This window comes from Abramis brama (genome assembly GCF_963993115.1).
Source record: "Abramis brama genome assembly, chromosome: 10".
In the NCBI taxonomy this organism is placed as follows: Eukaryota; Metazoa; Chordata; class Actinopteri; order Cypriniformes; family Leuciscidae; genus Abramis; species Abramis brama.
In genome coordinates this window covers 42059764-42076636 of record NC_139972.1, presented here as the reverse complement: position 1 = coordinate 42076636, position 16873 = coordinate 42059764, and the positions used below count along the sequence as shown (strand labels likewise).

At 38.5% G+C, this 16873-nt stretch overlaps 1 protein-coding gene across 1 annotated transcript in view; it reads right to left on the bottom strand.

Moving 5' to 3' along the window:
- Positions 1-8124: 8124 nt before the first annotated feature.
- The window catches only part of LOC311091619 (scavenger receptor cysteine-rich domain-containing protein DMBT1-like), a 33186-nt gene continuing 24437 nt past the window's right edge, over positions 8125-16873 (bottom strand). Inside the window, exons 5-8 of the mRNA XM_084127620.1 lie at positions 10445-10732; positions 9895-10215; positions 9695-9820; positions 8125-9550 (exon numbers count right to left, since the gene is read on the bottom strand). Of these exons, the coding sequence (XP_083983746.1) occupies positions 9696-9820; positions 9895-10215; positions 10445-10732 (734 nt within the window). The 3' untranslated portion in view covers positions 8125-9550; position 9695. The remainder of the gene's footprint in view (positions 9551-9694; positions 9821-9894; positions 10216-10444; positions 10733-16873) is intronic.

Here is a 16873-nt window from a genome sequence, read left to right as displayed (position 1 = left end):
AACACAGCTAGCCATTCTTTCAAACCCTGATGTAATGCTTTCATTCAGTTGCACATATTTTCAATACACATAATCACTGTTTCAAACACAAGATTATTGTAATATGCACTGTTGTATAGGTGCATTATTACATTGTTCCTCGAAATGCCAAGTTATGCTCAGACAAATATTGCACAGCTGCTAGAATGCGTGTTAAAACGTCCTGCCTGTGTTTCTTTTCTCTGTTTCTCTCTCTTTGATGTGACTCATCTATAGCAGTGTGTGTATCTAATCTTCGTTTTGTCTCCATCCATTTTGCAGCATGTGTGATATGATCGGGGACGTTTCGTGTTGTTTCAGCAAAGTACTCAAATGTCTCCAATCATTATTGCCATCATTAGCTAATTTTGGCCGACTTGTACTGTTGTTAAACAGTTTGCAACAAAAGCAAAATCCAGAATCTGTTTTCTTCGAATAAACACACCAGTCTCTGCTAGCTTTTTCAGCATTGGGCAACTTTCTTACATAGAAGTTATCGGAAAAGTCTTTTTTCTTGATTGACGGGGAAATCAAAGTTGGAAAATTTGACCAGACCTTTTTCCACAAGTAAATCCACATTTTTGGTATCCAGATGCACGGGCCAATTGACCTATGGCTAAGCCACGCCCCCTCCACTCACTCGGACAAACAGTCAACATTCGGTAACAGGCGCTGTGGCAGCTGTCACAGTAGGAGACATTTCACAGGAGGCAATTGATGATTTTTGGAGACAGAAAGATTATATATCATCTCAAAGTTACCAAAAGGGCCTTATGCATTGGAGGGTTATATTAATCATTTTATTTTGAGAAGGTCGATGAAAAGCTTCAGCTCCAGAGTCAGACAAAGATTTAATGTTACAGGTCAGTGTGTAAACGTTATAGTTTGGTGCTATTTCGCTTCAAACGCTCGCTTTACACGCGTCCTATTCGCTTTGGACGCGCAAATGGATTCAAAATGTTCAAGCGTCGAAGTAGACGCGATACGCGCAAATTTGACGCTCTATTCGCGTTTGGTGTGAACGCAGCATGTGTGTGTGTGTCAGAGAGAGAGAGAGAGCCGCGGGCGCGATCGCGATTGAACAGTGGAAACATAAAAACATAACGTTATTTGTGTAATTACTCCATTTTGTTCATACAGGACATCATTAAAACTGCAAAGTGTTTAGCCTACTTATATTTGTGTAAAACACAACATTGTGCTTTTGTCAAACTGTACTCTTGTCAAACTGCAACGCAGCTAGAAGCTAGGCTAAAGTTACGTTAGAGATGTTAAAGATAACGTTCAAATACGTTGTTGACTTACCTTAGAACAGATGTAGACATCCTTGTTTAATTTATCCACGTTTAGTTGGTGTTGTGGTCTAAGTTACCGCATAAATTAATCCAGAGCAGACACTTATCTCGGTTGAGATGTGGCTTGGGATAGGGTAAAAAATACACACCGTCGCCCAGCCTCTCAGGATACCTAGTGTTGGAGTTGAATTTACCCCATACACACCGTTTGACCATTTTAAACTTAAAATGACAAGAAAAAAACAGATAAAAACGAATGAAAACTGACTAACTGCAATGCATTTCAATGGACGTGGAAGCAAAGAATGTCCGAGTGTATTGGGTTAGCTATGCGCACTGTGATTGGCTCATCGCGTTTGGGGGCGTGGCTTAGCCATAGGTCAATTGCTGGGATCGTTAAGGTCCACAAGATGCGCTGATACTTCACTGTCGGACCCGGGATAATGCTCTTCATCAGGCGTCAGCGGGACCTCGTCTTCCACGGCAAACTCTGATAAATTGTAGTAGAACAAAAACAGAGAAGTGATTGTGTGGTCCAGCTCGACTGAATTGACCCTTCGCAGGGAGCTTGATTGACAAACAACCAATCATAATCCGCCATCCGCCATTTTGTCGTCTGACAAAGCAGTCAGGAGAGATAGCAGATTAACATGGGAGGATTTTAACTTGAATAACGGAGTGTACTGACGCCTTTCCGCGGTTTAAAACAACATTCCTTCTTATGTTCATTCATGTTTATTTGATGCTATAAATGAACTAGAAGGAAGAGATGATCGGTTCACGAGCAGCTTTAACTGATGCTCTACAGCGATCTGTCAAACACATTTAAGAGCCACAAAACGGTATGTATCGTTTAAATTTCTTTTAAAAAATGACCAAATTTGAAAGGTGAGACTTTGTTTAATATGTTTAATATCAAAAGTAACCGAAAAGTAACCTGCTCTGTCCTGTCTGTCAGCGTGTTGTCAGTCTCCTCTCTGCTCCGCGATGTATTTTTCACTGCGTGAGAACATGGTGTGGCGTGAGAGCAGCATAGCTTGTCGGACATAGCGACAGTAACTAAGGGGGGCGGGTCTTTGCGAAGGGTCAATTGGGCACAAGCCTCATTATAAAATACTGTATTTGTCAACACAGATATTTATCCTCATCCCTCACCTTGGACTTCACCGTCATCCTCAGTGCCCACGTTCCCGTCCTGCTGCTGATGAAGCCCGCTAGGCTCTGCCACAGTGTTGGCGTGGGTTATGCATATGCTAGCATCTCTGGAAGTGCTGATAAATGTATCCAGCGATCCCCCCAGGGACTTATTTAAGTCTTCCTTCTTTTTACATTTTTCTTTTCTCAGATCCTGAGTCATGCTTGCGAAATCGGTCGCGTTCTCTTGCGGCTGACATGTTGGCTTTCCCTCGCTTTAGCTTTCCCCCTCTCCCGCTCTCCCGTCTTCAGTGAGGACGCATTACGTAATAACATAGCGCAATGAAAAACCTGCTTAATTTGTTGGATTTGTTTTTTATTTATTTATTTGTTTTTTATGTGACCTTGACAGAGACATGTCATTGATACAAAATCATACATAACTAATGTATTTATAAAAATAAAATAAAATAAAAAATAAAACCAGCAGGATTGTGAGGCCCCCTAGTGGCGCGAGGCCCTGTGCGGTTGCACAGTTCGCACAGTCTATGCGACGGCTCTGAATTGAATGCTCTCCACCCGTGTTAACTATGTTAATTATCTGAACGTGCTCCTCCCAGACTTTGTTAATAAAACATCATTTGGCAGGTGTTAATTTCAAACCCTGGAGGCAAAAATAAACACAAGAAGTGCCAAAAATACAAAGTTTCAGACATTGCTTAGCATAAGCTATTGGGGGATTAGAGGTGAAAGCATAGGTTTTGTATGATGAAGATGAGGTCAGGCGCTTACAGAAGAGATGAGGTTTTAGTTGTCTTTTGGGATTCTGCTATCCAGATGAAGGTGGGAGCTCGTTCCACCAGTCAGGAACAGGGAATGAAAATGTTCTGGAGAAGGATTGTGCTAGGCAATAGTGCCGGGTACTATCAATAGCTAGGTAGGGGTGTAACGGTACACAAAACTGAGGGTTCGGTGTATACCTCGGTTTTGAAGTCACGGTTTGGTTCGGTACAGGAGGGGTGAGAAAACGCTGTTTTTATTTTTATTAAACAGTAGTTTACTGATTGTGTCTCTGTCTTTAAATGAATTAAATTAGAATTAAAAGTTTCTTAAGGATAAAATGATCTTCTGCTCATGCTGTAAACTATATTGGGGGCCCTTACACATTACTATAATATTAAAGGTTAACAACAGAGCCCATGTTAGTCTAAGTTCAGTTGCTATTTATTTTTAGATATAATAATCAACACTCAAATAACAAATTGTATGCAAACATGTAAACTGCACATATAAGGCAGGTTTTGCATGAACTTAATTTAACTCAATACCACTAATAGGTTAAGTAAAATATAATGAATATATAGGCTAATATAGTGCATGTATTTAGCAAAAGCGTTCATTTCTCTGTGGACACTGAATGATTTGCCTGAGGTAAATGCGACGTGACATTGTTTACAAGATGTTTTATTGACGTCTGCGGTTTAAACACTGATTGAGCAATTACACGAGATACATTTCAGTAAGTTGGTTCGTATCTTTCAACATACCTTCATATGTTCATTCGTGTTTATTCTGTAACTAGTGAAGAGGAAAAGATGATCATGAACACGCTTGAAACTGGCGTCTATACAGTGATCTGTCGCGCCACATCAGCTGCAGTTTCAGTCCATCAATCTCACTTTCACAAAAAAGTGTTTTTTTCTTCTTCTTACACTTGAAAGGCGATTTTCACCTTTTCAGCAAATTTAATTTACGAACGCAACCTTATGTAGCCTATACTTTCACTTATCCTTGTTTCTAAACCAGGTAAGAAAGTAGACTAGTTCAAGACGCAAAAGTGTTTTAAGGATAAAACGCCGAAGATTCCGGAAGTCTGAATTATTGAAAATAATGGACGTTTTTGTTTATTCAAAGACCCAGTCATTTATTCCTTATATTTTATAATTAGTAAAGCTGTGATGTCTGAGTTTGGCCAGAGGGCGTATTATTGTACAGTTTAAAAGTTCTGCAGGACAGCAAAGATTAACTATAGCCTACCTGATTAATGTTTCATATCTCTCTCTCTCTCTCTCTCTCTGTCTCACACACACACACACACACACACACACACACACACACTGTTAAAACGGACTGCGGGATTCAGTAGCAACTTTCCACCAATCACGTTTCTCGTCTCAAGACGCAACATGTGTCGCATTCAAGACGTGTTGAATCAAGAGATGTGATTGGTGGAAACAGGAAAGTAGCGAGGACGCGCATGCGCGTGTCGTGTTTTTATTTCGGTGGGCTCGTGCTGTTTATGACGGTCAGTTATTAGCACTTATTTCTGTTTTAATAGATATAAAAATGTTTCTAAATTTTGAGAGTCCTGATATGTGTATGCAATAGCGCGCTGAAGGTGTTTGAAGAACTTTTGCTAGTTTTTGTTTCAAATGTCACATTATTTTCAACATCAATACGTCACTACATATTACGTACCCGTGTTAAATTCATTTATACATAGAGTTCTGATGTTGAACTGTATTGATGTTTTGCTTGTATTAAGCGGTTCACGACTTCCGGTTGTATCACCTTCTCAATAAGGAGGTTCAACCAACTCTGAGTTAAAACTTGAACTCTGAGTTGACTTACCCTGAGATGGGAAACTCTGAGTTTTTGGTTTCAGAACAGCTGAAATTAGTTAGTTCAATCAACTCTGAGTTGACCGACTCTGAGTTAAGCGCGTGCACCACAACTATAAAAAGCCATTATCAATGGAGCACAGATATTATGAGTCACCATGGCAACAGCGGCAAACAAAAAGAGGTCTTCATATTTCTTCACATTTTAATTACTGTTATACAGTGATGGGTGTAATTAATTACCAAGTAATCTAAATACTGTAATTTAATTAAAGGGATTACTCTTAATTATTCTGTAATTTAAAGTTAAATCTGATGTAATTGTATTAGACTATAGAACAATTCTGTATAGGCTATTTAACATACATTTTTAAAAGTTATATTTTTAATGTAACCTTCTCCCTCTACACACTTTGGAATAATTCAATTCAAGAATAATTCATGCAATATATATATATTGTTTATTTGAAAGCATTAAAAGTGCTGTTTCTTGTCTCTCCTTGTATTGTTCATGTGTTTAAGGTTGACATGGGATTTAGTAATTAGTAATAAGTAGACCAATAATTTCTAAAGATAGTCATTATTACATTAATCTAATTACACTGTTGAAGATGTCATTTGTAGTTAGTAATACAAGTAACTTGCCCAACTGGTATAATATCAGAGGTGAAACTGGAAGAACAGTATGTTATTCAACCTAATTTTAATTTTCATGTAGGTGAAATCCTGCAGGCATTAAAAGAACATGGCAGCAGCTGAAAATTAAATATAAACACATAATTCAGTCAAGTAAGGCTTGAGCATATCATGGGTGTAGGCTACCTGACTTTACAAACATGTGACATATTAAATAACTAAAGCATCCAGTGTCTAGCAGTGCAGCAGCATTTACAGCTGAGGGAATTCCTGGACGGACTTCAGAGCCAGTCCCAAAGATCCAAGGGCCTCATAAAATGTAAGAGGTTTACATATGTGTTATTTTTTATATAGGCTATTTTTGATATTTCCATTTATTTTACTTTGGGTTAGGATTTTTGTTGGTCCCAATAGATTCTGATGGTAATATCTGTCTTTTGGAGCCTCCTGTCCCAACAGAACCCCAGGCAGTCGTAAGTAGCCACTCAATACACCAGAAATTATGACAAATAGTGTTATAAAGTGTCCTCAATCAAATGCTCATCACATGGGGATAAAGAGTTTCTGCTGCCACAGAGAAGCCTACAGAGGTGATGTTAATATTATGTGTCTACACATCAAACAATCTACACATTCACATTTTTTCACATTTTTATGTGGAGTAGCCTATAGAATCTAAGTTTAAATCTAAGTATAAACGGGTATTCTTATCTCTCCTCCCCAGAGTGTGGAAGAACAGCAGGAGGATGGTCCATCAACTTCTGGTGCACAGATGAACAGTTCAGTGATTTCCAGTAAATGCCACAGTTTAATTCTGTAGAATTTGTTTAGAACTACATTATGTAACTCTAATCTACTACTGTGTTTTCAGTTGCCAGTTAAGGAGTTATATAGACTTCATCTTATTTTAAAAAAAAGCAATATTTTATTTATTAATAAAAGATTAATTTTATTAATACAAATGTACTGAAATAATGAATGAGGTGTTTAAACACCACTTCCTCTTTAAAAAAAGGGGAGGAGACCGATAGAAACTCTGGGTTTACTGAAGAAAACCTGCTCCCGACCAGGTTAGGTTCACAGAGTAAGTTACCATGGTAACTGACTCTGAGTATAAGTTACCTCTCTTTCTGAAAGAGGCTTGACTTACTCTGCTTTCTCAGGTTTAACATACCTCCCATTCTGAAACAGAAAACTCAGAGTTTCCCTCATTTCAGGGTTAACATACTCAGAGTTTTCACTTAACCTCCTTTCTGAAACAGGCCCCAGGACACACCGGGGCAAGTTGTCACTATTCACTGCAGTTGATTATGATCTCGAGTTGATTCAAGTCTTGACTAACGTTACAGTAAAACAAACAAATATACATTTCCACCGTTATTGCGCTTTATAGACATGCAGTAACTCACCGATGTAAGAAGACATTTTATATTCTTCAATTAATTTCTTCAGTTATGGATACTTTATGTAGACTTTGACACTGAACTCTCTTGAAGTATAACAATCTTTTTATTTTTATTTTATTTTTTATAAACAAGACTCTTTGACCAGGATAAAGAGGTATTTAAATGGCTAAAAAAGACTCAATACAAAATTAATGTGACCTTTTAAAAACCAACAAAAAAGAAAAATCCTGTTAAAGGAATAGTTCACCAAAAAAAAAAGTAAATTCAGTCATTAATTACTCTCATGTAGTTCCAAACCCATATGACTTACATTAATCCTCAAGACACAAATTAAGGTATTCTTAATGAAGCCTGAGCATGCGTTGGCCAAACTTTAGCATTAAGCCGCTCACCTCATATGGATTACTTTCTCCATCCCTTTATGAGCTTGTCAAGGATTCGAGTGAATGAACTTTCAATGGAGGGACAGAAATCTCTCAGGTTTCATTAAAACATGTTTGCGCTTCGAAGATGAACGGAAGTCTTATTCAGAGCTCGACATTAAGCCTTTCATGTGCTTGTCCTAGGAGAAGTAAATCAGTCATTCACTTGTCCGAGTAAAACATTTGCTTATCCGGAAAAAAAGTAGATTTTTTTTTTGTGTTGTAAATATAATTTATTCTGAAGCAATGTTCAGTCAGCTTTGATATATTTAAATCTACATATTCATGATATTTAACCTTTATAAACGCCATTTTCCCCTAATCATTTTAAATATATGCTTCATTTTTCATTTAAAATTCTTAAATTTGATCAATAAATTTGGAATCAATCACATTTCTCTTCTCTTTTTTCTCTCTGCGCGCTCTTGCCCACTAGCATTATAGGTAGACTTTTCTTAAAGCTGAACAACCTAATAAATGACCATTTCAACTTTTTCTGTTGTTATCAAAGAGAATTCATTAAACATTGTTACTCTAATTAATGCACAACAAAATTAGGAGACTTTAAAATAGCATAATAGGGGCACTTTAATACAGGGGACAGAGTGGAAAAAATTATTAGAAATGTTGACAATAGAATGACTGACAAAACAGAAATGCATAGAATGTGTGAAATACCACATATTTTCTCAGCTTTTTGTTCAAAATGTTGCTTTTTATGAAACTTACCCACATAAAAGTGTTGATAAAAAATAATGCATTAAGCTAGAATAAGACAGGTTTAAGTACTTCCAGACAGCTTCTTTCTTTTGATATATTGCTTGTTTAGACATTCATACAAAAAGAACATGACATTTTTGTGAAAATGATTAAAAATGCTGGAGGACAATTATTATTGAAGAAGAAGAAGAAGAAGAATCTGGCATTTATATAGCGCTTTCATATGTACATTATTATTATTATTTTTTAAATGCTGGTGGGGAAAGAGTTCAATGTAGGGTACAACGGGGCTAAAGGCTCAAATGGTTTATTTTCCTCTAAACCACTAGATGGCACAAAAACTTTTCCAAAACATCTGCTTTTCAAGATTCAAGATTTGGCTGATCATTGACGTGATCGTGAACAGCAGTGCTAATTTGATCTAATATTGAATGTTTTTAAAATGTTGTAGATTTGATCAACAAATGGGAGTTGCTAGAATTATTGAATATATTTTGAGACAAATGTCTTGTTAATGATTTTCAGATTTGTTCAAGCTAATTAAAGCAACAGTTTTTAATTTTTAAAATCATTTTGTTTCTTAATTTTTAATATATACTTTTAAATATTGTAATGACCTTATATTTATTGAACAAAATAAACCATAATCAAAATAAACCATAAATAGTGCAAACTTTGCTAAAGTGATTGTTTTGAACAAGTATTAACTTAGACATTATTAAAAATATACTATTTTAGCTGAAGTATTTGTATCAATACTGTGTGTCTTTTGCCCCGTGCTGGTTTAACCCCGTGTCTGTGGGGTAAAAGACCCTCCTCGCCACCTCATACATACACTTATAAGATTTTTAAACAAAATAAACCACTTTTACAATTTATTTTCACACAAAATCTGTTGCTCTATCAATGTTCAATACAAACTTATATTTTTTTCTGCAATCATACACTATGAAAGTAGTGCAAAATAATTTTTTACATTTTACATGTTCATAGCCCCGTTGTACCCTATATATCTAAAGATCAAGGGAAATTTGATTTCTCAATCCATGATCCCTATCAAGGCCATACTGCATTTAATCTGTTTTGGAGCCCCATTAAGTGTAGTATTTTGGGTTCAATTAGTATACATCACAACAGCTTTCATAAATGTTATCATCAGATTTTTCTACCACACTTTTAGTCCCTGTAAAGATCACATTGACCACGTTTTTAATCATTCAATTCCAGGTTTTCATAATCATCCTCATCATCTTCATTTTTCTTGTCACTGGATGCACCTGCATATGAATTCACTGGACCTAAGTGACATTGCATAGAGATGAAGGGACAAAATTAGAGGAAGTTGTTATATAGAGTAAGAAAAGACAGTGAGACTGGAAGACAATGAAAGAAAGAGTTTTAAAAGACATTGTCTGACTTTTATAAAATGCAAACTCTGTTACCTTAACTAAAGGAGCACTTCATATGAGTTTCCATTTGTCTTCTTTTCACCAGGAGGATGATTATGAGGGCAGACAATAAAAGCAGTACAGCTGACACCACAACAATAATGACAGGAAGCAGGGAGGCTGAGAGAGACACATGTTTGAGTTAAACTTTCATCACCAGCAGTCCAGCTTGTTTTAAATTTATACATCAATACCTGTGATAGTGATGACCAGCAGTTCAGAGGCAGATGAACGGAAGATGCGAGAGGACACACTGACTTCATAAACACAACTGTAGTTTCCCTCATGTGAATAATCTGCCTCAGGAAAGGAGAAGGAGGCAAAGTGATTGACAGCTGATTGACTCCTGGCGATATTCGGTTCCCTAAACAAGTAGAAGGAGCCTCCAGGATAATGAGATTCAGTGGAACAGATGATAGTGAAACTGTGGCCCCTGGTGATCACTGGCCCCTGAGGCCCCACGACAAACCATCCATCAGGAGCACTGGGGGAAATGCTGGGCTGCTGCAAGTCCACTAGAAAACAATTAGAATACATTAATATGGTTATAGAATCAGAAGTAGAGGGGCTCGGGTATAAACAAATTCAGGAAGCCTTAGACAAATAAAGAACGGCATCGTTATGACCCAAATTAAACTTTTTCAAAATGCAGGAAAGGCATTAATTCATGAGTGAACTCAATTTTATTCAACTAAAGCATTTAATCTATGATGTGGGCAGCGGGACAAGACTGAACGTACTCACCCACAGTGATGTTAACAATGTTGCTCCAAGGTGACTCGATAGTGTTGTTTTGGTATGAGTACTGACAGCTGTAGTTGCCCTGATGTGAAACGTCTACATTAACAATGTTGAATGTCACACTAGATACATGTTTCTGGGAGGATATAGATGGTCCGTTTATGAAGAGCTGGAATTCAGCATTAACATTACACCTTGGTTTAGGTGTTGTGCATCTGAAATGGATATTTTCTCCACGAAACACAACTGAATGTGTGGAGGTCAGGGAAAGTGTGGGCATCTGCAGCTCACCTGCAAAAGAAATAAGACAATGTGATATAAATAATAAATTAAATTAATCAACTTTAAAGGTTTAATGTACATTGTAAAAATTTGCCATGAATTCACATGATTAAAGAGTATTGTTTTACAATAAATGACTGTAGTCAGAAATGTACTGTGAAATGCTGGGTCATTTTCTTACAAACGTTTGTGAATCAACAGCAGAATGATTCTGACGTACTGCTCGTTTTACAGTGGTTTCACATTATAATGTTGTCTTTAGGACTTCCTGCTCAGCTACTGTTCGGACGCTCTCGCTTACTGCTCCGCGCTTTGCTCTATCGCTTTTACATTTTATCTCCTATTTTCTTATATTTTATTTCCTTTATTTTATTTCCTTTTATCACCTAATTTTAACTTCAGCAAATCAGCACAGTGCTCAGACGACAAAGTTTGGATTACTACAAAAACTGAGAATTCTTTTACCCGACCAGCTTACATTCCGGGAAAGGAAAACACAACTGCCTACAAGGATAAGAGAAAATGCCTCTTCTGAAATCTACTTGCTGCACCAACTGCCACAGACTTTTACAAAGGATTGCAGTTCTTGAAACAAAGTTACTTACGGGACCACCAAACCAGACGGAGCACACAACAGAGCTTCATCATGGACACCCTCAGCATACCGGTGAGTCCCATGAAACTAGTGCTCCTCGACAGGTAGAGAAACAAGCCGATCGACTTACTAATCGATGGCACAAACAGGGAGGGAGACCCAAAGACACTCGAGACATCAGATTGTCACGAGCATCACATATTGCCGCAGTAGCATCCTCTACCCCAGATACAGCTCTGACAAGGATTGCAAACACTGGTCTCAAACCACCACCTATACATCTTGAGAACAGATTTGAAGTGCTAATGAATGTAAATGAGGAATCCCCAAATGTGATGAATGTGATCGAACACAGACTGAATGGGCCAGTGGCTAACACTGATGCTAACTGGTGCTCAAGGTCGAGCAGACAGCGGCACTCAGCTCAGAGCGCAGCCGAGCCCAGGACTCTGATAGTGGGGGACTCCATAATCAGAAACATTAGCGGCAGGGATACAACTACATGCTGCCTTCCACAAGCAACAACTTCTGATATAAACAGGGAACTTCAGAACATTCTGATGAAACATAAGACTGCAAATCGACTCATCATTCATGTGGGGAAGAATGATATTCATAAAGAGCAGTCAGAACTCCTTAAAAAGGATTTCAATGAACTTTTTGAAACACTTAAAAGACTGAAAGTGCAAACATTCATCAGTGGACCACTCCCAGCAAGAGGAACAAACCGGTTTTCACGGTTGCTTGGGCTTAATACGTGGCTGCAAAAAACCTGCAATATAAAAGGAGTAAACTTCATTGACAATTTCAATCTTTTCTGGAGTCAGAGACAACTTTTTCATCGGGATGGCCATCACCCAAACAAACTTGGTTCAAGAGTGTTAAAGGACAATATCTACTTCTCCCTCAATCATCCTTCTGCAGTGTGTGCCAATCCACTCAATCTGAACGGCACACACACATCTGGACACAGTATGAATGACCACGGGACTTCACTTCAACAGCAAAATGGACATGATAACACCACTCCGCCACAACAACCTCTGCTCACGGACACAATATCAGCTGAGCCCTGTCCACACAGCTCACCACAGACAGACATATCAGAACTGCTCCAAGATTCACCACCCAAGGACGACTTCCTGGAAAACAGCCAGGGAATCCAGGACAGCATATCACAACCTCCGATAACACCAGAGCAACAGCCCCTTTCACCAGACACTTTCTCCCTCTCCCCAGCAACTCCACTCCTGTGCTTCTCACAGAAAATGGAAGAACTGGTGTATGCTGGAACCAGACTATCCCACTCTTTTGCTGCAAGCCCCCAAATACCAACCAAAAAAAGACAGGCACCATTACCACCAAAGCCTGCGGGCCCAGCTCGCCCTCCCCCTCCTGTGAGAGCTCTTCGGCCTCTGCCACAACGCCAGGGCCCACACCCTCCTCCATCTGCTCGAGGTGAACCGAAAACAACTGATACCAGCTCTCAGTGATATGTGTTGGGTCCCCGTTTTGATAACAGTAACTTTCTCAAATGTTTACAGAACAAACGGGAACCCAGTGTGCCTGTATCTTCCTCTATTGCTGTTCTATTACAAGATAGAAAGTCTAAGGCCTTCAATAGCCGTACAGCAAACCTAACTAATCTGGTGCCTCTTACACGTCAAACTAATATTGCTGTGGGGAAAAGTAAGTCTGTTAAGTTAGCAATCCTTAACATTCGCTCACTTAAAAATAAATCACTTCTAGTCAACGACTTAATAACCACAAACAATCTGGATTTTATGCTTCTAAATGAAACCTGGCTAGAAGACAGCTGCAGTGCAACAATCCTCAATGAAGCAGCCCCCCCGAACTTTACTTTTATGAGTGTCTGCAGAGCTGTTAAGAGAGGTGGGGGTCTAGCTGCTCTTTTTAAAGATATCTATCAATGTAAGCAAAAATCATTTGGGAATTACTTGTCTTTCGAATATCTGGGTATTGTGTTAAAAGGTGCTCCACGCATTTTACTTATCATTATTTACAGGCCTCCAAAATACTCTCCAGCCTTTGCTGAGGACTTTACAGAAATGTTATCAACAATTACATCAGAGTTTGACTGTTTTGCCATTGCTGGAGATTTAAACATCCACATAGATAATGCAGAAACCAATATGGCAAAAGAAATCAATACTGTTTTAAAAACTTTTGATCTGACTCAGCATGTTCATGGACCCACACACAATCGTGGACACACTCTAGATTTACTTATCAGTAAGGGTCTAAACATTTCATCGATTGTTATTAAGGATGTAGCACTGTCTGATCATTTCTGTATTTTCTTTGATATATTGATCTCTCCTGCCACTGAAGCTAGATCTGTGTCTGTCAAGAAGAGATGCTTAAATGAGAACACTAGTGTACTATTTATGAAGGCTATATCCTTAACACCAAGCATATCTGCAGACTCTGTTGATTTTCTCCTTGATTCCTTTAACTCAAAAGTTAAAAGTGTAATTGATGATATTGCTCCTGTTAAAGTCAGGAAGAAGAGTGGCAGACAAAAAGCACCTTGGAGAAACTCAACAGCAGTGCAAAATATGAAAAGACAATGCAGAAAAGCAGAGCGCATGTGGCGGAAGACAAAACTTGTAGTCCATTATAACATCTACAAAGACAGCATCCATGCTTTTAATATGGAACTAGGCAAAGCTAGACAGACTTTCTTCTCAAATATTATAAACAGTAATTTAAACAACACACGCACTCTTTTTGCTACTGTAGAGAGACTGACAAACCCCCCAAGCCAGATTCCCAGTGAAATGCTCTCAGACAACAAGTGCAGTGAGTTTGCCTCTTTCTTCTCTGAGAAAATCAATAATATCAGAAAGGCGATCAGCACATCTTTGAGTTGCCCTGGGGTTAGACAGACCATCAAACCACCTGAGAAAGTAGTTACTATGTCTGACTTCAAAGAAATTGATGGCAAAATTTTGGAAGAAACCGTACAGCACCTTAAAACATCAACCTGTGCTCTTGACACACTTCCCACATCATTTTTCAAAAGTGTGTTAAACAGTTTAGAAGCAGATCTTCTAGAAGTGGTAAATGCCTCACTTCTCTCTGGGAGTTTTCCAAACTCCCTGAAAACTGCAGTTGTCAAGCCCCTCCTGAAAAAGAACAATATGGATAAGACCATATTAAGCAACTATAGGCCGATCTCAAATCTTCCTTTCATAGGCAAGATCATTGAAAAAGTTGTCTTCAATCAGCTGAACAAATTCTTATGCTCGAATGGATACTTTGACAATTTTCAATCTGGTTTCCGACCGCACCACAGCACAGAGACAGCGCTCATAAAGATAATAAACGATATTCGCTTAAATACTGATTCAGGCAAATTATCAGTGCTGGTACTACTCGACCTCAGTGCTGCATTTGACACTGTCGATCATAACATACTTCTTGACAGGCTGGAAAACTGGGTGGGGCTTTCTGGGAAAGTCCTAAAATGGTTCAGGTCATACTTAGATGGGAGAGGTTATTATGTGAGTATAGGAGATCATAAGTCTGAGTGGACATCCATGACATGCGGAGTCCCTCAAGGCTCAATTCTTGCGCCACTCCTGTTCAACCTGTATATGCTCCCAATGAGCCAAATAATGAGAAAGAACCAAATTGCTTACCACAGCTATGCAGACGACACACAGATCTACTTAGCCCTATCGCCTAACGATTACAGCCCCATTGACTCCCTGTGCCAATGCATTGATGAAGTCAACAGTTGGATGTGTCAAAACTTTCTTCAGTTAAACAAAGACAAAACTGAAGTCATTGCATTTGGAAACAAAGATGAAGTTCTCAAGGTGAACGCATACCTTCACTCTAGGGGTCAAACAACTAAACATCAAGTCAGGAATCTTGGTGTGACACTAGAGTCAGACCTTAGTTTCAGTAGTCATGTCAAAGCAATAACTAAATCAGCATACTATCATCTAAAAAATATTGCAAGAATTAGATACTTTGTTTCCAGACAAGACTTAGAGAAACTTGTTCATGCTTTCATCACCAGCAGGGTGGATTATTGTAATGGACTCCTCACTGGCCTTCCCAAAAAGACCATAAGACAGTTGCAGCTCATACAGAACGCTGCCGCCAGGATTCTGAGCAGAACCAGAAAATATGAACATATCACACCAGTCCTCAGGTCTTTACACTGGCTCCCAGTTAAATTTAGGATTGATTTTAAAGTATTGTTACTGGTATATAAATCATTTAATGGCCTAGGACCTCAATACATTGCAGATATGCTCACTGAATATAAACCCAACAGATCACTCAGATCACTAGGATCATATCAGCTAGAAATACCAAGGGTTCACTCTAAGCATGGCGAGTCTGCTTTTAGCTATTATGCCAGCCGCAGCTGGAACCAGCTTCCAGAGGAGATCAGATGTGCTCCTACTGTAGTCACTTTCAAATCCAGACTCAAAACACATCTGTTTAGCTATGCATTTAATGAATGAGCACTGTGCCAATGTTCGTCCGACTGTTTGTACTGTACTGTATTTTATTTTTTATTTTTCTAAACTGTTTTAATTATTCTTATTTCTTTTTATTATTTTAATTTCTTCTATGTAAAGCACTTTGAATTGCCACTGTGTATGAAAAGTGCTATATAAATAAACTTGCCTTGCCTTGCCTTGCCTTTAATCATGCCACTGTAATAAATGTCATTCTTTACCACTGCAATTGGTTTTGAAGTCACCATAATGGTGATTAGTGTTTCATTTGCATGGGATCTCGGAGCCTCTGCATTCATATTCAAATTTCTGTTCTAGCCAATTTGAATTTGACAAATAAAAATATGAAATATAAAATAGTTTAGTCAAACTATTCTCAGCATGATTATGAAGATTTAGTCTTAGTTGTATATAAGCATTAACCAAATAGAAACAACTTCACAGCATTATCTATTCATGCCGCACTAACCTTGAATATACTGTAATTTCACGCTAAAATGTTTAACTATGTAACGAATGGACTTAATCCAAAATGCTCTAGGCCTCATAAAACCTTCCCCCTCTCCCCTGTTGTCATCGGCCCTCAAACCAGTTCTCTTCAAAGGCTGTTATCACCTCTGCTCTCCTAAATGATCTGAGCAAGAGACAGTGTCTGCCACCCTCAAAGACAGCACGAGTCCAGATGGCACTAGCCATTTGGTTAAAGACTATAGAGATTAAGGGTGTCACGATTTCGATCGAAATTAATGCTCAATCTCGATTATCGAATCAAAAAATGGAATCGTCGATGCTGCCACGCCCCCATGTCACGTCAGCTTGGCTTGCCAAGCGAAAAACAAAACAAAAAAAACACGCGTGTTGAAGTGCTGCGAGTCAACCTAACAGCTACAACAACCAGCCAAAAGATAGCATGGCAACTGCAGACGCAGGAGACCCATCGACAGAACTTGAACCCCCTCCTTTTTCACTGAAATCGCCGGTTGAAGTTATGTTGACAACGTTCGTGTTGTCGACAAAAAAAAACACAGTTTGCAAGCTCTGCTATGTACGTAC